The 24567-nt window shown below is 43.4% G+C and overlaps 1 protein-coding gene across 1 annotated transcript; it reads right to left on the minus strand.

Moving 5' to 3' along the window:
* Positions 1–1107: 1107 nt before the first annotated feature.
* Positions 1108–20241, minus strand: LOC133569805 (collagen alpha-2(IX) chain-like). Its single transcript, XM_061922426.1, has 3 exons — positions 20086–20241; positions 5381–5498; positions 1108–1639 (listed from the first exon to the last, which is right to left on the minus strand). Exons 1-3 carry the CDS (start codon positions 20239–20241, stop codon positions 1617–1619), a joined length of 297 nt encoding a protein of 98 aa, XP_061778410.1. The 3' UTR covers positions 1108–1616.
* Positions 20242–24567: the final 4326 nt, after the last annotated feature.

Genomic DNA, 24567 nt, shown 5'->3' on the forward strand with positions numbered 1-24567 from the left:
CATCTTTAGTACTTAGTAGAACAGTAATGACATCCTTCAAAGTTCCATGCATCTTTAGTACTTAGTAGAACAGTAATGACATCATTCAAAGTTCCATGCATCTTTAGTACTTAGTAGAACAGTAATGACATCCTTCAAAGGTGATACACAAGCTTCTTGCAAGCATCTCCAGTATTTGAGCCCATTCCTCTTGGACAAAGGCCTCCAGTTCATTCATATTCTTGGACTTGTGTGCTGCAACTGCCTTCTTCAAGTCCCACCACAGCTTTTCTAGAGGATTTAGGTCTGGCCACTCCAGAGTCTTCCAGCCCTCCTTCTGCAACCACTCTGATGTATGCTTGGGATCCTTGTCCTGTTGGAAGGTCCAACGTCTCCCAAGCCTCAGCTTCGTCACTGACTTCATGACATTTGCAGCTAATATATCCTGCTAGGAAATAGAATTCATAATGCCTTGAACGTGCTGGAGATTCCCGGTACCTGACGCAGAGAAACAGCCCCAGAGCATGATTGACCCCCCACCATGCTTAACAGTAGGAAAGGTGTTCTTCTCTTTGTAAGCTTCATTTTTTCTCCTCCAGACATAACCTTGATTCATAGGCCCAAAGAGTTCCACTTTTGTCTCATCACTCCATAGAACAGTTTCCCAAAACCTTTGGGGTTTGTCTAGATGATTTTTGGCATACTGGAGTCTATTTTCTTGTGCCTGGTAGTCAGAAGTGGTGTGCACCTGGGAGTTCTGGCATGGAGGCCTTCATCTCGTAGTGCGCGCCTTATTGTCTGGGACGACACCTGCGTTCCCCCCTCTGCAATGTCCTGTTGTAGTTCCTCAGCTGTTACCCGGGGGGTTTTCACCACTGTACACACACAGCATCCTCTTTCTACCACGCCCAGGTAGTGTTTCCACTGTGCCTTTAGCTAAATTTAAACTTGCGAATTATGCTCCCAACTGTGTCTCTTGGAATGTGTAATGTCTTTGCTATTTTCTTATATCCACATCCTTTCTTATGAAGAGAAATGACCTCCTCTCTTGACTTCTTTGACCACTCCCTGGACTTCACCATGTTGCAAATACACCATTGACCATCTACAAGAAGCTGAGCGTCACAGTCTTTTTCAATCAGTTTAATTGTTGCTCCTTATGGTTCTAATCACATCTACAGGTGTTTTCAACACCTGATTGAAAAGACCTTATTCAAATTCTGTTCTTAAGAGTTATGATCTTCAAGGGGTTGAATAATTTTGTCAATGAGATATTAAGAAAAATGTCCTTTTTTGGTATTTTGTAAAATACAGTGTTACAATTTAAGTTGCATTTGTGGATTTGACACATCTTTATTTGATATGACTATAAACAAAATACGGAATAAATGTCCAACTTGCTAAAATACCAAAATTGTGTGGGGGTTGAATAATTTTGATCACAACTGTAGCATGTTGACACGGGTGCGCTGGAGCCTATCCCAGCTGACTTTGACATGATATGGTGTTTAATATAAAACAGTTGCCGATTAAAAAAAATAAAATAAACAACAAGTTCATTGGTCATCTGCAGTCAGTGCGGCCATTCGCACTTCCAAGGAGCCGATTTTGGAACTTTGAGACATTTTGCTAACTTCTCACAGCCGGCTGGAGCCCAGTTCTGAAACACAACAACAACAAGCTCTTATGCGCCGTCATGGTTATACACTGTATGATTTTTAAAAATGATATACTGTTTTGTCCAGCTATTTTCTTGGATAACGCATATTTTAAATACTTGTGAGAAATTTAAATGAATATTATTTAAAATGATTCTTTATTATTTGTTTTTGTGTACTCATCCAGCCTGTAAAACTAGTCAAAGTTGTTTGATTGGGTTTTAGTTAATTATTGAAGTTTTTTTTTTGCCATGACCTGATTCCTTAAAATACAATTAAAAAATGTTGAGATGGAAAATACATCAAAATATATCCATATTTCATTTATATTTTTGAGTGGAATAGTTTAGTCAATTTGCCACAAGGGGGCAGTGTTTAACCACAAAAGCATCCACCTTTTAACAGAAAGAAGGAGCAGTTGACCATAAACACAAGCAAGCAGTACATGGCCACCGGATCGGACCGGACCCCCTCCACAAGGGAGGGGGGGACATAGAAGAAAAAGAAAAGAAGCGGCAGATCAACTGGTCTAAAAAGGAGGTCTATTTAAAGGCTAGAGTATACAGATGAGTTTTAAGGTGAGACTTAAATGCTTCTACTGAGGTGGCATCTCCAACTGTTACCGGGAGGGCATTCCAGAGTACTGGAGCCCGAACGGAAAACGCTCTATAGCCCGCAGATGTTTTTTGGGCTCTAGGAATCACTAATAAGCCGGAGTCTTTTGAACGCAGATTTCTTGCCGGGACATATGGTACAATACAATCAGCAAGATAGGATGGAGCTAGACCGTGTAGTATTTTATACGTAAGTAGTAAAACCTTAAAGTCACATCTTAAGTGCACAGGAAGCCAGTGCAGGTGAGCCAGTATAGGTATATATGTATGTATATATGTATATAAAGGTATATACAGTATATATGTATGTATATATGTATATAAAGGTATATACAGTATATATGTATGTATATATGTATATAAAGGTATATACAGTATATATGTATGTATATATGTATATAAAGGTATATACAGTACAGGCGTAATGTGATCAAACTTTCTTGTTCTTGTCAAAAGTCTAGCAGCCGCATTTTGTACCAACTGTAATCTTTTAATGCTAGACATGGGGAGACCCGAAAATAATACGTTACAGTAGTCGAGGCGAGACGTAACAAACGCATGGATAATGATCTCGGCGTCTTTAGTGGACAGAATGGAGCGAATTTTAGCGATATTACGGAGATGAAAGAAGGCCGTTTTAGTAATGCTTTTAATGTGTGCCTCAAAGGAGAGAGTTGGGTGGAAGATAATACCCAGATTCTTTACCGTGTCGCCTTGTTTAATTGTTTGGTTGTCAAATGTTAGAGTTGTATTATTAAATAGAGTTCGGTGTCTAGCAGGACCGATAATCAGCATTTCCGTTTTTTTGGCGTTGAGTTGCAAAAAGTTAGCGGACATCCATTGTTTAATTTCATTAAGACACGCCTCCAGCTGACTACAATCCGGCGTGTTGGTCAGCTTTAGGGGCATGTAGAGTTGGGTGTCATCAGCATAACAGTGAAAGCTAACACCGTATTTGCGTATGATGTCACCTAGCGGCAGCATGTAGATGCTGAAGAGTGCAGGGCCAAGGACCGAACCCTGGGGAACTCCACACGTTACCTTAACGTAGTCCGAGGTCACATTGTTATGGGAGACACACTGCATCCTACCAGTAAGATAAGAGTTAAACCAAGACAGGGCTAAGTCTGACATACCAATTCGTGTTTTGATACGTTCTAATAAAATATTATGATCGACGGTATCGAAAGCAGCGCTAAGATCGAGGAGCAGCAACATAGATGACGCATCAGAATCCATCGTTAGCAATAGATCATTAGTCATTTTTGCGAGGGCTGTCTCCGTGGAGTGATTTGCCCTGAAACCGGATTGAAAGGTTTCACATAGATTGTTAGACGCTAAGTGTTCATTTAACTGCTCCGCAACAATTTTTTCGAGGATTTTTGAAATGAAGGGAAGGTGAGACACCGGTCGGTAGTTTACCATGAGGTCAGGATCGAGGTTAGGTCTTTTAAGGAGAGGATGAATAACCGCTTTTTTGAATGCTAGGGGAACAGTGCCCGAGGAGAGTGATAAGTTTATAATATTTAGCACTGATGGACCTAATAATACAAAGAGCTCCTTGATCAGTTTCCCAGGAAGAGGGTCAAGTAAACATGTTGTTTGTTTTATTCCATTTACACGTTGTAACAATTCCTCTAATGTTATTTCCTCAAAACGAGAGAAACTATTTTGGAGGGCAGTATCCGCCGTATATACCATCGTGTCAGTGTTAATAGAACCCCGTTGTAGCTGGGACGCATTGTCTTTAATCTCCTTTCTAATGACTTCCATTTTCTTACTAAAGAATTGCATAAAGTCATCAGCTGAGTGGGTGGAGCTACTGGAAGGAGTCCCTTGTTGGGTTAGCGATGCTACCGTACTAAACAAAAATTTAGGATTGTTTTTATTACGGTGGATGAGATTTGAGTAATATTTAGCTTTAGCTAAGGTAAGCATGCGTTTATAAGTTCTTAAACCATCACTCCATGCTTGATGGTGCACCTCAAGTTTAGTCGTGCGCCATTTGCGTTCCAGCTTATAGATATATATAGATATATATCTATCTATATATATATGTATATATATATATATATATATATAGATATATATCTATCTATATATATATATATATATATATATATATATATATATATATATATATATACATATATACTTTACTATTCTGTATTTGTTTGTTTTAAAGAATCCATTTTGGGTTACAACAAACAACTATTATTGGTATTATTTATATCATTATTAATACTGTTGCTTTTATGAATTTTTGGTTTTCCATCTGTTTTTGTTTTTCTTTTCGAAATGTATGTGTACATTATGTCTTCTCAATTGCTTAGTCGATTGCTATCCTAAATTATGTAATGCTGGGATTGGGATGGAGTCACTCTTACCTTATTTCATTAGACTGATTAACATTTTGTTAGTTTTGAAAATAAATGTTAGAAATAAGGCCAACATTGTGCGTATAAATCAGCAGCCAAGCGAAGCGATCTGGAACCTGTTTTTAATTTGCATACCAAATAATATAGAGAATCGTGTTGAATTGAAAATGTATTACATTTTTATTTCAACTGATTTGATTTTAAAGAAACACAAAAATAACCAATTGATTTGGTAGGATTAATCCAGCATTGTATTTGAAATGACCCAGCATTTGGGTTGAATATAGATGACCCATCGATCTGGGTTAAATTAACTCAGCAATCGTTACCCAGCAGCTGGGTTGAAAACTGCCAACATTGTGTAGTTTTCAACCCAGCAGTTGTTAGAGCGTATGCTTGTGTCCCCGCCTCCACCCACAGAGACAAATACAGTGGACAAATACTGTAAAGAGGGTTCACTCGCTTCGCAATAGATGTTCGATGAAACTCTCAGGAAATACTAGAAATGGGATTTTAAACACGTGACTTCACCTTGGAGCTGTTACGGACCATTGTCTGGCTTCAGAACTTTTGTTTTTACGTTTTGGAAAGGTACAGTCTGCGCTCTCCTAGTTTCTTGCTGGACTTTTTCAATCCGAGGTCCAAGCATTTTAAATTGGATATTTTCCCAGTCTTTTTCTTGACCTTCTGAGCTCAAAAAGCGTCTTCCGCATTGGAAACAGGTGTGAGGGTAGATTACTTTGCAGCTTACCATCACAGCCCGGTCGCACATGTTGAGCTGGGGAACGCCTGGTGTGAGCGTCTTCCTGTGCTCCTCCACAACTGGAGAGATGCGGCCCACAACCTCCTGGTATTCCCCGGTCAAAACACTGTCCACACAAAGCACACGGGGGTCCGCGTTAATCAATTCATGGTAGTTAAGTTCGTAAGTTGAGGTACAACTGTACACCGTTTTATTATATATTTTTCTCAGTTGCATGCACCGAGTCTCTGAGTGAACATGAGTTTGACGGCGCTAGCTGCGTTCACTTAGCACATACAGTCCTGGTCAAAACTTTACAGACACTTGTAAAGAAGATCAAGTCATTGCTGTATTGAGTTTCCAGTCATTTCTAGAACAACACATGGACTAAAATAAGACCTTCTGGAGGAAAGTTCTGTGGTCAGATGAAACAAAAATTGAGCTGTTTGGCCACAATACCCAGCAATATGTTTTGTGGAGAAAAGGTGAGGCCTTTAATCCCAGGAACACAATTCCTACCGTCAGGCATGGTGGTGGTAACATTATGCTCTGGGCCTGTTTTGCTGTCAGTGGAACTGGTGCTTTACAGAGAGTAAATGGGACAATGAAAAAGGAGGATTACCTCCAAATTCTTCAGGATCTACAATAATCAGCCCGGAGGTTGGGTCTCGGGCGTAGTTGGGTGTTCCAACAGGACAATGACCCCAAAACACATCAAAAGTAGTAAATGGATGGCTAAATCAGGCTACAACTAGGGTTTTAGAATGGCCTTCCCCAAATTCTGACTTAAACATGTGGACAATGCTGAAGAAACAAGTCCATGTCAGAAAACCAACACGTTTAGCTGAATTGCACCAATTTTGTCAAGAAGAGTGGTCAAAAATTCAACCAGAAGCTTGTGGATGGCTACCAAAAGTGCCTTATTGCAGTGAAACTTGCCAAGGGACATGTAAGCAAATATTAACATTGCTGTATGTATACTTTTGACTCTCACATTTGCTCACATTTCCAGTAGACCAGTGGTTCTTAACCTGGGTTCGATCGAACCTTAGGGGTTCGATCAGTCAACCTCAGGGGTTCGACGGAGCCTCCATCCAAACCTGACTAAATAACAAGTTCAACGTTTTATTATGGGCTTCACGGTGGAATAGGGGTTCGTGCGTCTGCCTCACAACACGAAGGTCCTGAGTAGTCCTGGGTTCAATCCCGGGCTCGGGATCTTTCTGTGTGGAGTTTGCATGTTCTCCCCGTGACTGCGTGGGTTCCCTCCGAGTACTCTGGCTTCCTCCCACCTCCAAAGACATGCACCTAGGGATAGGCCCCTCCCACCTCCAAGCCAAGCACCTGGGGATAGGCCCCTCCCACCTCCAAAGACATGCACCTGGGGATAGGCCCCTCCCACCTCCAAAGACATGCACCTGGGGATAGGCCCCTCCCACCTCCAAAGACATGCACCTAGGGATAGGCCCCTCCCACCTCCAAAGACATGCACCTAGGGATAGGCCCCTCCCACCTCCAAAGACATGCACCTGGGGATAGGCCCCTCCCACCTCCAAAGACATGCACCTGGGCATGGGCCCCTCCCACCTCCAAAGACATGCACCTGGGGATAGGCCCCTCCCACCTCCAAAGACATGCACCTGGGGATAGGCCCCTCCCACCTCCAAAGACATGCAACTGGGGATAGGCCCCTCCCACCTCCAAAGACATGCACCTGGGAATAGGCCCCTCCCACCTCCAAAGACATGCAACTGGGGATAGGCGACTCCCACCTCCAAAGACATGCACCTGGGGATAGGCCCCTCCCACCTCCAAAGACATGCACCTGGGGATAGGCGACTCCCACCTCCAAAGACATGCACCTAGGGATAGGCCCCTCCCACCTCCAAAGACATGCACCTGGGGATAGGCGACTCCCACCTCCAAAGACATGCACCTAGGGATAGGCCCCTCCCACCTCCAAAGACATGCACCTGGGGATAGGCCCCTCCCACCTCCAAAGACATGCACCTGGGGATAGGCGACTCCCACCTCCAAAGACATGCACCTAGGGATAGGCCCCTCCCACCTCCAAAGACATGCACCTGGGGATAGGCCCCTCCCACCTCCAAAGACATGCACCTGGGGATAGGCCCCTCCCACCTCCAAAGACATGCACCTGGGGATAGGCCCCTCCCACCTCCAAAGACATGCACCTAGGGATAGGCCCCTCCCACCTCCAAAGACATGCACCTAGGGATAGGCCCCTCCCACCTCCAAAGACATGCACCTGGGGATAGGCCCCTCCCACCTCCAAAGACATGCACCTGGGCATGGGCCCCTCCCACCTCCAAAGACATGCACCTGGGGATAGGCCCCTCCCACCTCCAAAGACATGCACCTGGGGATAGGCCCCTCCCACCTCCAAAGACATGCAACTGGGGATAGGCCCCTCCCACCTCCAAAGACATGCACCTGGGAATAGGCCCCTCCCACCTCCAAAGACATGCAACTGGGGATAGGCGACTCCCACCTCCAAAGACATGCACCTGGGGATAGGCCCCTCCCACCTCCAAAGACATGCACCTAGGGATAGGCCCCTCCCACCTCCAAAGACATGCACCTAGGGATAGGCCCCTCCCACCTCCAAAGACATGCACCTGGGGATAGGCCCCTCCCACCTCCAAAGACATGCACCTGGGGATAGGCCCCTCCCACCTCCAAAGACATGCAACTGGGGATAGGCGACTCCCACCTCCAAAGACATGCACCTGGGGATAGGCGACTCCCACCTCCAAAGACATGCACCTGGGGATAGGCCCCTCCCACCTCCAAAGACATGCACCTAGGGATAGGCCCCTCCCACCTCCAAAGACATGCACCTGGGGATAGGCCCCTCCCACCTCCAAAGACATGCACCTGGGGATAGGCGACTCCCACCTCCAAAGACATGCACCTAGGGATAGGCCCCTCCCACCTCCAAAGACATGCACCTAGGGATAGGCCCCTCCCACCTCCAAAGACATGCACCTGGGGATAGGCCCCTCCCACCTCCAAAGACATGCACCTGGGGATAGGCGACTCCCACCTCCAAAGACATGCACCTAGGGATAGGCCCCTCCCACCTCCAAAGACATGCACCTAGGGATAGGCCCCTCCCACCTCCAAAGACATGCACCTGGGGATAGGCCCCTCCCACCTCCAAAGACATGCACCTGGGGATAGGCCCCTCCCACCTCCAAAGACATGCAACTGGGGATAGGCGACTCCCACCTCCAAAGACATGCACCTGGGGATAGGCCCCTCCCACCTCCAAAGACATGCACCTGGGGATAGGCGACTCCCACCTCCAAAGACATGCACCTGGGGATAGGCGACTCCCACCTCCAAGCCAAGCACCTGGGGATAGGCCCCTCCCACCTCCAAAGACATGCACCTAGGGATAGGCCCCTCCCACCTCCAAAGACATGCACCTGGGGATAGGCCCCTCCCACCTCCAAAGACATGCACCTGGGGATAGGCCCCTCCCACTTCCAAAGACATGCACCTGGGAATAGGTTGATTGGCAACACTAAATGGTCCCTAGTGTGTGAATGTGAGTGTGAATGTTGTCCGTCTATCTGTGTTGGCCCTGCGATGAGGTGGCGACTTGTCCAGGGTGTACCTCGACTTACGCCCGATTGTAGCTGAGATAGGCACCAGCGCCCCCCTGCAACCCCAAAGGGAATAAGCGGCAGAAATGGATGGATGGATGTTTTATTATTATACTCAAATGACAGCAATCATTTCCATGAGGTTATTTTCTCCTGTAAGTGTTTTGGCACACTTGCAATGAGAGAAAAAAACATTGTTTTCCATGAGCTCTGTACAAGGTGGGTTTGGAAATAATGTGTACCCCTTTCAGATATCACATTTAAGTCCCACTAAAACATTGACATGTTGCACAATGAGATGTAAACATGCAATCATGTGTACATTCCTGTAACTTTATGTTCGTAAGATATATCTTTATTAGTATTTCTTTAATATAGTAAAATCACTAAATTAAGAAAAAACATTTTGTTTTTCACTATCAATCAATCAATCAATCAATGTTTATTTATATAGCCCCAAATCACAAATGTCTCAAAGGACTGCACAAATCATTACGACTACAACATCCTCGGAAGAACCCACAAAAGGCCAAGGAAAACTCACACCCAGTGGGCAGGGAGAATTCACATCCAGTGGGACGCCAGTGACAATGCTGACTATGAGAAACCTTGGAGAGGACCTCAGATGTGGGCAACCCCCCCCCTCTAGGGGACCGAAAGCAATGGATGTGGAGCGGGTCTAACATGATACTGTGAAAGTTCAATCCATAGTGGCTCCAACACAGCCGCCAGAGTCCCGTAAAGAAGGGTTCGGTGGATGCACATATGAAACTGGCGGGGTTCGGTACCTCCAACAAGGTTAAGAACCACTGCAGTAGACCCATAATAAATTCATAAAAGAACCAAACTTCATGAATGTTTTTTTTTTGTGACCAACAAGTATGTGCTCCAATCACTACATCACAAAAAAATAAGAGTTGTAGAAATGATTGTAAACTCAAGACAGCCATGACATGATGTTCTTTACAAGTATGTACACTTTTGACCACCACTGTACATTGACGCTTGAAAAATAGCTTTTATGATGTTTGAGGGCCAAAAAACATGTTTGCAAGAAGCTCATTAACCCGCACAAGAGTTGTTTAAAAGGACGCACGCACGCACGCACGCACGCACGCACGCACGCACGCACGCACGCACGCACGCACGCACGCACGCACGCACGCACGCACGCACGCACGCACGCACGCACGCACGCACGCACGCACGCACGCACGCACGCACGCACGCACACACACACACACACACACACACACACACACACACACACACACACACACACACACACACACACACACACACACACAGGTTATCATTTGGAATGGGGACCAAGTTTTGGTTCATGACTTGTGGGGACCACCCTTTCTACGGGTTGTGGATGCATAAAAAAACTGGTGTAAAATGTCCACTGGCCAGTTAGCTCATACACGTCTTTAAATCTCTGGATTGATGAAGTAATGTGCTGATCATTCTTACTGGGGACCCTGGGGAAAAGAGTTCATATGGTTCATGGGGACCAAATTGAAATGATTTTGCATAATTCACACAAATTTGTACGTGACTACTGAGGACCATTAAAAAAAAAGAAGTTAAAATTAGATGTTAAATATGTTTACTTTTCAGTAAACATATTTTTTGGGCCAAAGCATTTAAAATCACTTAGGCATCTTCAGAATGGATCTGACTATCATTTAAAAGGGTTTCCCTTTAGGGGACCTGTTTTTTTGGTCCCCATACTGTCAGAGGTCCCCTAAAACAGTGGTTCTCAACCTTTTTTCAGTGATGTACCCCCTGTGAACATTTTTTAATTCAAGTACCCCCTAATCAGAGCAAAGCCTTTTTGGTTGAAAAAAAGAGATAAAGAAGTAAAATACAGCACTATGTCATCAGTTTCTGATTTATTAAATTGTATAACAGTGCAAAATATTGCTCATTTGTAGTGGTCTTTCTTCAACTGTTTGGAAAAAAAGATATAAAAATAACTAAAAGCTTGTTGAAAAATAAACAAGTGATTCAATTCTAAATGCATATTTCTCCACGTAGAAGTAATCATCAACTTAAAGTGTCCTCTTTGGGGATTGTAATAGAGATTCATCTGGATTCATCAACTTACTTCTAAACATTTCTTCACAAAAAAAGAAATCTTTTGTCACACCGCGGTGAGGGAAGTCTTGTCTTGTTTGTTTTCTGTCTTGTGATGCGCATATTTTATTTTGAAAAGCTACTCCTCTTGTTCCAGATCACGGGCCCTTCCTTTTGTGTCACCAGTCTGACGTCATCCCTGACCCTTGATTGTTTCCACCTGTTTCCCATCACCATCTTGTCCTATTTAAGCTCATGCCGCCTCTTGTCCTGTGCCAGATCGTCTCGTGCTTACGTGCCTTTCTAACGTCCATGCTCATGTCCATGTTGATATCCTTATCGTGCTTATTCCCTTGTTTTCTTCCTTGGATCAAGAAATTAATTGCTGTAATTTTGAGTTTTACTTTTTCCTCCTTTGTTTTCCTAGCCTTCGTCCATCCTATTTGGTGAGTTTTGTGTTTTTTCCAAATTCCCTTTTTCCTTTAATATTGAGTGATTTTTTGTTTATCCGTATTAAGTATATATTTATAGCCTTTTTGTTCGTCCTCCTATTGGAGCGCTTTATGTTATTTTTATAGTAGAAACGACTTTATTGTAAGTTCCTTCTTTTGTTAGTTTTCTCCTTCTATTTTTTGGAGTGAATTTTGGTTGACCTTTTTCCGGAATCATTTCAGCAAATTATTTGTTAGTTATTATATGCATAATACTTTTTGCTCTGGAGGTTAAAAGTTATTTCAAAATAAAAGCTTTTTTTGGAACTTCCTCTCTGCATCTGGGTCCACTCCCTATTCCACGCGCTGACATCTTTAACATCAATATTTATGGAACATGCCCACAAAAAATCTAGCAGTCAACACTGAATATTGTATTGTTGTATTTTTTTCACAGTTTATGAACTAACATACATATTTTGTTGAAGTATTATTCAATAAATATATTTATAAAGGATTTTTTAATTGTTTTTTTTTTTTAGAATATTTTAAAAAAATCTCACGTACCCCTTGGCATACCTTCAAGTACCCCCAGGGGTGCGCTTACCACCATTTGAGAACCACCGCCCTAAAGGTGACTGTGTAAACCAGGGTTGTCAAACTCCTTTTAGATGGGGGGCCACATGGAGAAAAATCTACTCTCAAGTGGGCTGGACTGGTAATAAACGGCACGATAACGTAAAAATAAATACAACTTCAGATTGTTTTCTTTGTTTGAAAATAGAAAAAGCACATTCTGGAAATGCACAAATCCTGTTGGGTTTGTTTCACACTTACATGTTGCGGTTAATAGAATTCTATCTTTATTTGTCGTTATTTATACTTTCTGAATAAATTATGTGATAATGTTCATCAGTCAACTCATTGGTGTTAATTTTCAATCTGTCGAGATACAAAAATAATATCAAAATCAAATTACGGGATGGTTTTTATGTAGGTTGTTCATTTTCATATGGTTTATTTTTTTTGCATATGTAGGATAATCTACAAAGATACAACCAATTGCTGTTGCGGCATCTAGTGGACACATTTAGAACAGCAGTTTCTTTCATTCAAAAATTTTGGGTCATTGTTATACTTAGCAAACTCATCCCACGGGCCGGGTAAAACCTGTCCACGGGTCTGATCCGGCCCACGGGCCATACGTTTGACACCCCTGGTGTAAACAGAGCAATGTCCCCATTAAAGTCCTACTGAAAGCCACTACTAGCCACCACGCAGTCTGATAGTTTATACATCAATGATGAAATATTAACATTGCAACACATGACAATACGGCCGCTTTAGTTTATTATATTGCTATTTGAAATTTCCCGGGACTTTTTTCTTGAAAACGTTGCGTAATGATGACGTGTACGCGTGACATCAGGGGCTGTTATGAATATGAGCGCTGCACACACACACAGCTAAAAGTCGTCTGATTTAACCGCATAATTACACAGTATTTTGGACATCCGTGTTGCTTAATCTTTTGCAATTTGTTCAATTAATATTGGAGAAGTCAAAGTAAAAAGATGGAGTTGGGAAGCTTTAGCCTTTAGCCACACAAACACACGGTGATTCTTTGTTTAAAATTCATGGAGGTGAAACTTTACTATGGATCAGAGCGGACATGGATCCCGACTACATGTCAACCAGCAGGTTTCGGTGAGAACATTTTGGTTAAAAAGTCGCTTCTTACCGGATATCAGCTGAGCTTGTGCCTCCCGTACAACTGCCGTCGACTTCCCTGAGACACTGCGCGTCAACACCCGGCCGTGGACATACACCTCCGACTATCAGGTACTGTTAAACACACTAAAACACTAGCAACACAATAGAAAGATAAGGGATTTCCCAGAATAATCCTAGTAAATGTGTCTAAAAACATCTGAATCTGTCTTAATGCAACGCGATTGCAATTGCGTTTTTAAAAAAAAAACTTTTTTTATTCTTATTTTTTTCTCTCTAGTCCGTCGCTATCAATATCCTCAAACACAAATCTTTCATCGTCACTCAAATTTATGGGGAAATTGTCGTTTTCTCGGTCCGAATAGCTCTTTTTGTTGGAGGCTCCCATTAAAATCAATGTGAATATATGAAGAGCCATCAACATGTGACGTCGTCGTCTGCGACTTCTGGTAGAGGCAGGACTTTTCTCCAGTTGCCAACTTTATCCTCCATGTTCTCTACTAAATCCTTGCAGCAAAAATATGGCAATATGGGGAAATGATGAAGTATGACACATAGAATGGAGCTGCTATCCCCGTTTAAATAAGAACATCTCATTTCAGTAGGCCTTTGAGTAAGCATTGCCAGAACACACACACACACACACACACACACACACACACACACACACACACACACGGAAATAAATTCCCTTGATTTGTTGCATCTTTGCAAGTGAAACACTGGCCTTCGTGTAGCAGCAAGCGTAACGCTGTGATAAAACACTGCTGTGATGGCTGAGCTTAACTCATTATATCAGAATGTGTGTGTGTGTGTGTGTGTGTGTGTGTGCAGCTTTCAAGCACAATAACACACACGCCGGGGCGACAGTGGACCCCCATCCCCTGTCTCTCAATTACTGCTGTTGGCCAGCAGTGAGCGCCGCACCTCTGCAGGTGATTATATTCAGTGTGTAAAACACGGGGCCCCTGAAGGCTTTCAAAGGAAAGCTGCTCTCGATAGGACCTGTAGGGTTAATGGGCCGCGCATGTGTGTGTGTTGTCTGCTGGCGTGACACACACACAGACAAATATCAGCAGTGCAATTACACCCCTGATACACTCGGCGCCAGCACCTGTGCCAGCACCTGTGCCAGCACCTGTGCCAGCCCCTGTGCCAGCCCCTCCGTCCTCCCGTCGCTGCAAGCCCTGCCTTCTGATTGGCCCCCGGGGACCGTGTGCATGCGTGTGGGTGAAGTGTCAATTAGAGTAATAACCCCGGGCCCTGTCCAGCGCACACCTACCCTCCCCACCCCGGATCTCCCATCAGCCGGCACCTGCTCCCCGTGCTCCATCCCCTCAGCTTTTAGCTTCCCTCCAGAATGACAGCAGCACAATTAGTCTCTCTCTGTCTCTCCCATCAGCTAACGACTGGGACCTGCGCCGATGTCTCTCCCATCAGCTAACGACTGGGACCCACGCCGATGTCTCTCCCATCAGCTAACGACTGGGACCCGCGCCGATGTCTCTCCCATCAGCTAACGACTGGGACCCGCGCCGATGTCTCTCCCATCAGCTAACGACTGGGACCCGCGCCGGTGTCTCTCCCATCAGCTAACGACTGGGACCCACGCCGATGTCTCTCCCATCAGCTAACGACTGGGACCCGCGCCGATGTCTCTCCCATCAGCTAACGACTGGGACCCGCGCCGATGTCTCTCCCATCAGCTAACGACTGGGACCCGCGCCGATGTCTCTCCCATCAGCTAACGACTGGGACCCGCGCCGATGTCTCTCCCATCAGCTAACGACTGGGACCCGCGCCGATGTCTCTCCCATCAGCTAACGACTGGGACCCGCGCCGATGTCTCTCCCATCAGCTAACGACTGGGACCCGCGCCGATGTCTCTCCCATCAGCTAACGACTGGGACCCGCGCCGATGTCTCTCCCATCAGCTAACGACTGGGACCCACGCCGATGTCTCTCCCATCAGCTAACGACTGGGACCCGCGCCGGTGTCTCTCCCATCAGCTAACGACTGGGACCCGCGCCGATGTCTCTCCCATCAGCTAACGACTGGGACCCGCGCCGATGTCTCTCCCATCAGCTAACGACTGGGACCCGCGCCGATGTCTCTCCCATCAGCTAACGACTGGGACCCGCGCCGATGTCTCTCCCATCAGCTAACGACTGGGACCCGCGCCGATGTCTCTCCCATCAGCTAACGACTGGGACCCGCGCCGATGTCTCTCCCATCAGCTAACGACTGGGACCCGCGCCGATGTCTCTCCCATCAGCTAACGACTGGGACCCGCGCCGATGTCTCTCCCATCAGCTAACGACTGGGACCCGCGCCGATGTCTCTCCCATCAGCTAACGACTGGGACCCGCGCCGATGTCTCTCCCATCAGCTAACGACTGGGACCCGCGCCGATGTCTCTCCCATCAGCTAACGACTGGGACCCGCGCCGATGTCTCTCCCATCAGCTAACGACTGGGACCCGCGCCGGTGAGGAGAAAAAAACTTGATTACACTTTTTTTTTTTAAAGAATAAAAAAAAAAAGCGGATGAAATTCACCGTGGTTACGTGAAATTACAAATCCTGCCAATCTCGATTTCCATTGCCGCATCGTTTTCATTCCCCATTCCGCGATAATAGAATAGACTTTATTGTCCTTATATTTGCATATAACGAGATTAACGACTCCAATTTAAAGTCCTACTGAAAGCCACTACTAGCGACCACACAGTCTGATAGTTTATATATCAATGATGAAATATTAACATTGCAACACATGACAATACGGCCGGGTTAGTTTACTAAATTGCAATTTTAAATTTCCTGCAAAGTTTCCTGTTGAAACCGTCGCGGAATGATGACGCTTATGTTGACGCGTGCTTGTGACGTTAGTGGTTGAAGCCGACATTTTATCCCAGCACCACTCACGGCTAAAAGTCGTCCGATTTAATCGCATAATTACACAGTATTTTGGACATCTGTGTTGCTGAATCTTTTGCAATTTGTTCAATTAATATTGGAGACGTCAAAGAAGAATGCTGTTGGTGGAAATAGGTGGATTGCAGCCGCCTTTAGCAACCAAAACACAGCCGGTGTTTCTTTGTTTGTTTCGAAGCTTTACTATGGAACATATTTCTCTACCACATGTCGACCGGCAGGTTTTGGTGAGAAAATTGTGGTAATAATTCGGTTCTTACCGGAGACATCAGGGGAACTTGTGTCGTTCTTCCTGCAGCAGCTCTCAAAGAGGCAGCTGCGACTTTCTTGGTTCCTCCATGGCTTCCATCAGAGACACTGGCGGTCACCAAACCCCTCCGACTTTCAGGTATGACTTTGTAATCTCACTAAAACACTAGTAACACAATAATCAGATAAGGGATTTTCCAGAATTATCCTAGTAAATGTGTCTAATAACATCTGAATCGCTCCCACTGCCGTCGCCTTTTTTTTCTTTTTTCTATTGCTTCACTCTAACTTTCCTCATCCACGAATCTTTCATCCTCGTTCAAATTAATTGGGAAATCGTCGCTTTCTCTGTCCTAATCGCTCTCGCTGCTGGGTGATATGATTATAAACAATGTTCAGATGTGAGGAGCCCTTCAACCCGTGACGTCACGCGCACATCGTCTGCTACTTCCGAGACAGGAAAGGTTTTTTATTAGCGACCAAAAGTTGCGAACTTTATAGTCGATGTTCTCTACTAAATCCTTTCAGCAAAAACATGACAATATCGCGAAATGATCAAGTATGACACATAAAGTGGAGCTGCTATCCCCGTTTAAATAAGAACATCTCATTTCAGTAGGCCTTTAGAACGATGTATGATGATGCTTGTTCAAGTTTTTCACTTAATCTAACTGATAGGTTGATTGGCAACACTAAATGCTCCCAAGTGTGTGAATGTTGTCTGTCTATCTGTGTTGGTCCTGCAATGAGGTGGCGACTTGTCCAGGGTGTACCCCGCCTTCCGCCCGATTGTAGCTGAGATAGGTGCCAGCGCCCCCCGTGACCCCAAAAGTGAATAAGAGGTAGAAAATGGATGGATGGATGGATGGATGAAACTATCTGGAGTCATTGAGAAAACATGGAAACAAATAATTATGGAACTAAAACCTCTAATAAGAAATTCTAGTCGGCAAAAAGGAACTAAAATAATGGAAAATAATATCATTTTTATCTAATAAACAAATCTTTAAAGGCTGCCCCATACAACACATATGGAAAATGGGAGGACATTTTTGACTGATGCCATATTCAAATTAATCTACAAAACTACTCCAAAATCGTTATTTCCAATTAAAATTATTTATCACTTCTCAACCACGAGAAAAATGTTAAAACTATGGAATGTGACAAGAGTCAAATGATTGGCGATTTTGTTGTAAGGAGTCTGAATCCACCCTGCTTTTGTTTTGGTATTGTCATATTGTGTCTTCCTTTTGGGTGGAAGTTGGAAAAATGTGTTTAAGGATTGGTTTGTTTATGAAGCTTGATGTGCTTTCTGTTATTTTAGGAGAGTTCTGACAGTCATGACTAAGTCAATTTAATTATAGCATTCAGTGAAAGGTTTTTTTTAAGGCCAAAAACAGATATTCACTTTTTTCCCTCATTAAAACATGTATTCAGTATTTTTTGACTTCAGAAAGTTATATGGTTGAAACCGATAATGATGCCAATAAACATAAAAGAATATGGGAAGTTTGAAAATGTAATTCTGTTTACAGATATTTGCAATGTGTTGTTGTGTTTCCTAATTTTAAGTGTACATAAATGAAGGTGTGCGTTGCTGAGTCCGACCTGGACATAAACTGAACTGTAAATAAATGCTTATTTTGAAAATGTCATTTTGTTCATAGATTATATGCAATCTATTGTTGTGTTCCCTAATTTTAAGTGTATATAAATGAAGGCGTGTGTTGCTGAGCCCGACTTTGATTGATTGATTGAAACTTTTATTAGTAGATTGCACAGTTCAGTACATATTCCGTACAATTGACCACTAAACGGTGACACCCCAATAAGTTTTTCAACTTGTTTAAGTCGGGGTCCCCGTTAAAGTCCTACTGAAATGAGATGTTCTTATTTAAACGGGGATAGCAGCTCCATTCTATGTGTCATACTTCATCATTTTGCGATATTGCCATATTTTTGCTGAAAAGATTTAGTAGAGAACATTGACGATAAAGTTCACAACTTTTGGTCGCTAAGAGAAAAGCCTTGCCTGTACCGGAAGTAGCAGACGATGACGTCACCGGTGTGAGGGCTCTTCACATCCTCACATTGTTTATAATGTGAGCCTCCAGCAGCAAGAGCTATTCGGACCTAGAAATTGACAATTTCCCCATTAATTTGAGCGAGGATGAAAGATTTGTGGATGAGAAAATTTAGAGTGAAGGACTAGAAAAAAAAAAAAAGTAAAAAAAAAAAAGGCGAGGGCTGTGGGAGCGATTCAGATGTTTTTAGACACATTTACTAGGATAATTCTGGGAAATCCCTTATCTTTCCACTGTGTTGCTAGTGTTTTAGTGAGTTAAACACTACCTGATAGTCGGAGGTGTGTGTCCACGGCTGTGTTGACGCCGGTCTCTGAGAGAAGTCACGAAGCTGCAGAAGGACAGAAGCTCCGCCGATCTCCAGTAAGAGGCGACTTTTTACCACAATTTTCTCACCGAAACCTGCCGGTTGACAAGTAGTCGGGATCCATGTTTGCTTCACCGCTCTGATCCATAGTAAAGCTTCACCTTCGGTAATTTTAAACAAGGAAACACCGTGTGTTTGTGTGGCTAAAGGCTAAAGATTCCCAACTCCATCTTGCTACTTTTGACTTCTCCAATATTAATTGAACAAATTGCAAAAGATTCAGTGACACAGATGTCCAAAATACTGTGTAATTATGCGCTGAAAAGAGACGACTTTTAGCCGCAAGTGGTGCTGGGCTAATATGTCTCCTCCAAACAATAACGTCACAAACACGTGTCATCATAAGCGTCATCATTCCGCGACGTTTTCAACAGGAAACTCCGCAGGAAATTTAGAATTGTAATTTAGTAAACTAAGGCGGCCGTATTGGCATGTGTTGCAATGTTAATATTTCATCATTGATATATAAACTATCAGACTGTGTGGTGGCTAGTAGTGGCTTTCAGTAGGACTTTAATCAATTCATGTACCATGGACCTGGACATAATCTGGACTGGAACTGGTTGGAAGAACCCTTCAAACAATCTAATATCATTGACAACCAGGTCTGGTGAATAGAAGGTCCTTTTAAAACAAAATAAAATAAGATAAATATATTTAAAACATTTTCTTGAATAAGGAAGAAAGTACAACAATATAGAAACAGTTACAGAGAAACTAGTAGTCAATGAAAATGAGTAACGTGAACTGTTAAAGGTTAGCACTATTAGTGGAGCAGCAGCACGCACAACCATGTGTGCTTACTCACTGTATCCCTTGCAGACTGTATTGCTATATATTCTTATATATTGGAGGAAGAAGAAGATTAATAACAGAAAGAAACAAACCTTTTGTGTGAATGGGGGAGGGAGGTTTTGTGGGTTGGTGCTCAAAATGTAAGTGGGTGGAATATTGTGGTTTTTTTATGTTGATTTGATAAAAAGAATTATAAAAAATAGACAGCATAATGATGTAATACAAGGAAAGAAACACATGTTATACTATCTTTAGAATCATTTTTAAGTAATATATTATCTTTAGAATAAGTTCAAAGTAGTGAAGCACGACAAGGACAGAAATATTTCATCCTGCTTGAATGTAAGACTTGTATTCAACTCCTGGGTAAACACTGCCCCCTGGTGGACTCTTTAACTACATACCTTGTCTCCTTTGCGTCCACTCAGACCTTGAGCACCTGGAACGCCCATGGGTCCTCTCTCTCCTTTGCGTCCACTCAGACCTTGAGCACCTGGAACGCCCATGGGTCCTCTCTCTCCTTTGCGTCCACTCAGACCTTGAGCACCTGGAACGCCCATGGGTCCTCTCTCTCCTTTGCGTCCACTCAGACCTTGAGCACCTGGAACGCCCATGGGTCCTCTCTCTCCTTTGCGTCCACTCAGACCTTGAGCACCTGGAACGCCCATGGGTCCTCTCTCTCCTTTGCTTCCACTCAGACCTTGAGCACCTGGAACGCCCATGGGTCCTCTCTCTCCTTTGCGTCCACTCAGACCTTGAGCACCTGGAACGCCCATGGGTCCTCTCTCTCCTTTGCGTCCACTCAGACCTTGAGCACCTGGAACGCCCATGGGTCCTCTCTCTCCTTTGCGTCCACTCAGACCTTGAGCACCTGGAACGCCCATGGGTCCTCTCTCTCCTTTGCGTCCACTCAGACCTTGAGCCCCTGGAACGCCCATGGGTCCTCTCTCTCCTTTGCGTCCACTCAGACCTTGAGCACCTGGAACGCCCATGGGTCCTCTCTCTCCTTTGCGTCCACTCAGACCTTGAGCACCTGGAACGCCCATGGGTCCTCTCTCTCCTTTGCGTCCACTCAGACCTTGAGCACCTGGAACGCCCATGGGTCCTCTCTCTCCTTTGCGTCCACTCAGACCTTGAGCACCTGGAACGCCCATGGGTCCTCTCTCTCATTTGCGTCCACTCAGACCTTGAGCACCTGGAACGCCCATGGGTCCTCTCTCTCATTTGCGTCCACTCAGACCTTGAGCACCTGGAACGCCCATGGGTCCTCTCTCTCCTTTGCGTCCACTCAGACCTTGAGCACCTGGAACGCCCATGGGTCCTCTCTCTCCTTTGCGTCCACTCAGACCTTGAGCACCTGGAACGCCCATGGGTCCTCTCTCTCCTTTGCGTCCACTCAGACCTTGAGCCCCTGGAACGCCCATGGGTCCTCTCTCTCCTTTGCGTCCACTCAGACCTTGAGCACCTGGAACGCCCATGGGTCCTCTCTCTCCTTTGCGTCCACTCAGACCTTGAGCACCTGGAACGCCCATGGGTCCTCTCTCTCCTTTGCGTCCACTCAGACCTTGAGCACCTGGAACGCCCATGGGTCCTCTCTCTCCTTTGCGTCCACTCAGACCTTGAGCACCTGGAACGCCCATGGGTCCTCTCTCTCATTTGCTCTCCTGTCATATATGAGAACAATGAATAAGTATTGTACTTACAATGTGCTGTGCTGAGCAGACATGTGTTGAGTTGGCTCCAGCAGCAAACTTTCCGTATTCACTTTTAGACCTTGTCATTGAAGCAATTTGAAGTACAGCGAGGTATTGCATGCATGACATACATGTAGATGTTTTTAAAAATGTATTTTGTAATTTGTGATTGCTGCTGTTCACATTCACGTCCACACAGAAGTAATACAAATAACGCTTTTCTAGACAAAAGCAGCACCGTTGTATAGCACACTCGATGTAGATACTTTTTTAAATGTATTTTGTAATTTATGATTGGCCTCACGCGGGCCGGACAGGGACGCACATAGAGCCGCAGAATGCCCGGGTCTGTGTTACAGTGAATTAATATGCATTTTAATGTATAATCACCTCATGATAGTATTACACAATTCCCTAAGCCAGTGACTATCTAACTGTGGTAAGACAGAGAATGACATAAATATGCAAACAGTTTTACTGTTCAAATTGTGGCCAAAAATATTCAATGAATACTTATGGCCACTACGCAACTGGTCATTATGGTGGTACTTGGAGAGCAACGTTTTTTTTTCTTGAAGTGGTACTTGGAGAACAACCTTTACATATTTGCTTTTGAAGTCATAAGTCAGGGGAACAAGCATTTAAACAAAAACATTTCTGGAATATAAATGTTAACACAGGGGTGTCTAAACTTTTTCACCAAAAAGTCAAAGTATGTGGGCACCATTTTTATATATTTTAAAAATAATACTCAAAACTGACATTAAAGAAAAAACTTGGGCCATGTCCACACATACACCTGCTGTCATGCACATTTTGTCCAATCAGAAGCCTGACAAATTGTGGCATTACACTTATTATTTTTATTTTGAAAATACAAGATGTACAATGACTTGTCCATTATCTTTAAACCCAGCCTGCACGTACACAGAGCCCTGGGAACATTATTAAAGAGCGAATAATAGAATTATAACATGTTCAGCAAAATGGTGATGAATTACATGTGCAGTGAAGTCGACATTATTTCTAAAATCAGCACGCACTAAGGAAACCATTTTGCATGTTTGCGGGAATTATAAAGCATTTAATCATGGATATAATTATATGGTCCATGGATGATGAAGTGTATATTGTCTTTCACATCAGTACAAATTACAAGGATGACGTTACATTGTTTTTGTTGTTGTTGCTTGGTCGCTCATTACGTGCATGAATAGGTAATCTACAATAATGGAAGCAAGACACGTAAGTTCACTGCATGACTTGTCGTTAAACAAGGACTAAAAACATAAGATAATGTTGCACCTTTCTTATGACACAGAGCAAAAAGTCTTGCTTGTCAAAGTTGTGCCATCAGGTGGAGGTTCCACAGCCATCACATCCAAAACAGCTGACTGTCATTTACGCCGACGGGAGTGTCACCAAGCCCATTTTAATGTGTCCTTTTTGAATTCATGTTGAGTGAATATAGCAGCATACTTAGGTTCAAACATACAAAAAAATCATCTTATAGTGTGTTTATAGGCAGTGTTGTTGAGCTTGGAAATGACACAACAATGACGTCACCTCAAGTCTCCGGTTGTGCCGTGTTTGATTGATTGATTGATACTTTTATTAGTAGATTGCACGGTTTAGTACATATTCCGTACAATTGACCACTAAATGGTAACACCCCAATAAGTTTTTCAACTAATTAATTATTAATGATGTACACGCATATGCTCAGTGGAGAGTTTTGGAACTCTAAACTTTGACCTGCCTTTGCAAAAGCCTGCATTTTTAAAGACATAAACACAGAGATATGTATGCGTTTATTAGGTTTCTGTGTTGGTGTGGACATGGCCTTAGTGTCAGCTTTCTGTTATACATTACAAAGTGTACCAAAGAATTACAGTAAAAAATAGAACATAAGTGGTTCAACGTAGCACATTTTTCAGTCTATATTTTTCACATTTACTAATAAGGGTGTCCAGAGCCGCAATGGTGGGCAAAATGGACTTTCACAAAATATTCAATATGAAGTGTCCTGCAATGCGTGCACTTGTGGAAATGTCTAAACATAAAAGCTAAATGTCCTCCAATAAGCACACAAGTCTGGCTGGGTATTATGGCCCAAAACTGATAGCATTTATGCATTTATAGTCTGAATGGCAATATATGCTATATGTTGGTACCTGAAACAACAGGTGCAAAGTGCTTGAGGCCGCTGACATACTTCTCTCTATTGGAGCGGCGGTTTGCGATGTGCATCGTTGCTTCCTGTGCGTGGGGGTATTTTTGGAGCAATTGAAAAGCAGAAACGTGGAAATTCACAACTGTAAGCTGAAGAAGTAGAATAAATCAACACGCAAAATGTTTACATCTGAAGATCATATCAAATTATACCCAAAGCAAAGTTTTAATTTCTTTACTTATAATTTAAGACTGTTGTATACATGAAATATGAAGTCAGTCTACGCATCCTATCATGATTTATAAGCTTCCTTAAAATCTTTTTGTGAGGCTGCCGGCGCCGCCTCGGAAAACAAAACATACATTGTAACATTTCATCCGGAAAAAAGTCCTCTGCTATGGTCCGATAGTGGTATACAAGTGCTAAATTATTCACTGTAAAACCCTGTTTGAAAATTCAACAAAATATGGAAGTTACAGCTATTGTTTATTGTAACGTCAGTACTTGGTTCATTAAATATAGAACAAATTATCTATCAAGTTTTAAAATATTGCATGAAGTGATTTTCTTAAGTTACTGAATTTTTATTCATGCATTTATCATGTTTTGAAGTTCACTTTCCAAAAAGTAGGTCACTTATTTTCTTAGTCTTAAAAAGTGACAATTTTTGAGCTTCAAAATGCTCCTTTAATATCATAATGGTTCAAATACCATTGAAACACGGTTTCCCTTTCCAGTAGTGCCGTTTTTTTCAAAGATATTTAGCATTTTTAATTTGGAGAGTACACAGATTCATTTTTCCTGTATTTAGTAACCTAAAGTGTTGCTTATAAAGTCATTAATTAGCAGTAGTTATTAATCGATCCTGCGATTCTACGCATGAAAAGCGCGCTCTATTGTGTGGCTGTTCTTCCACACTAAGAGGTGATTTTACTATATATCATGTCTTTTTCTCTCTAGCCACCTCACCTCTCTCATTCTCTTTTCAATAAAAAAAGATATCTTTACCTCACCTGATG

The sequence above is a fragment of the Nerophis ophidion genome, linkage group LG15 (genome assembly GCF_033978795.1).
Source record: "Nerophis ophidion isolate RoL-2023_Sa linkage group LG15, RoL_Noph_v1.0, whole genome shotgun sequence".
In the NCBI taxonomy this organism is placed as follows: Eukaryota; Metazoa; Chordata; class Actinopteri; order Syngnathiformes; family Syngnathidae; genus Nerophis; species Nerophis ophidion.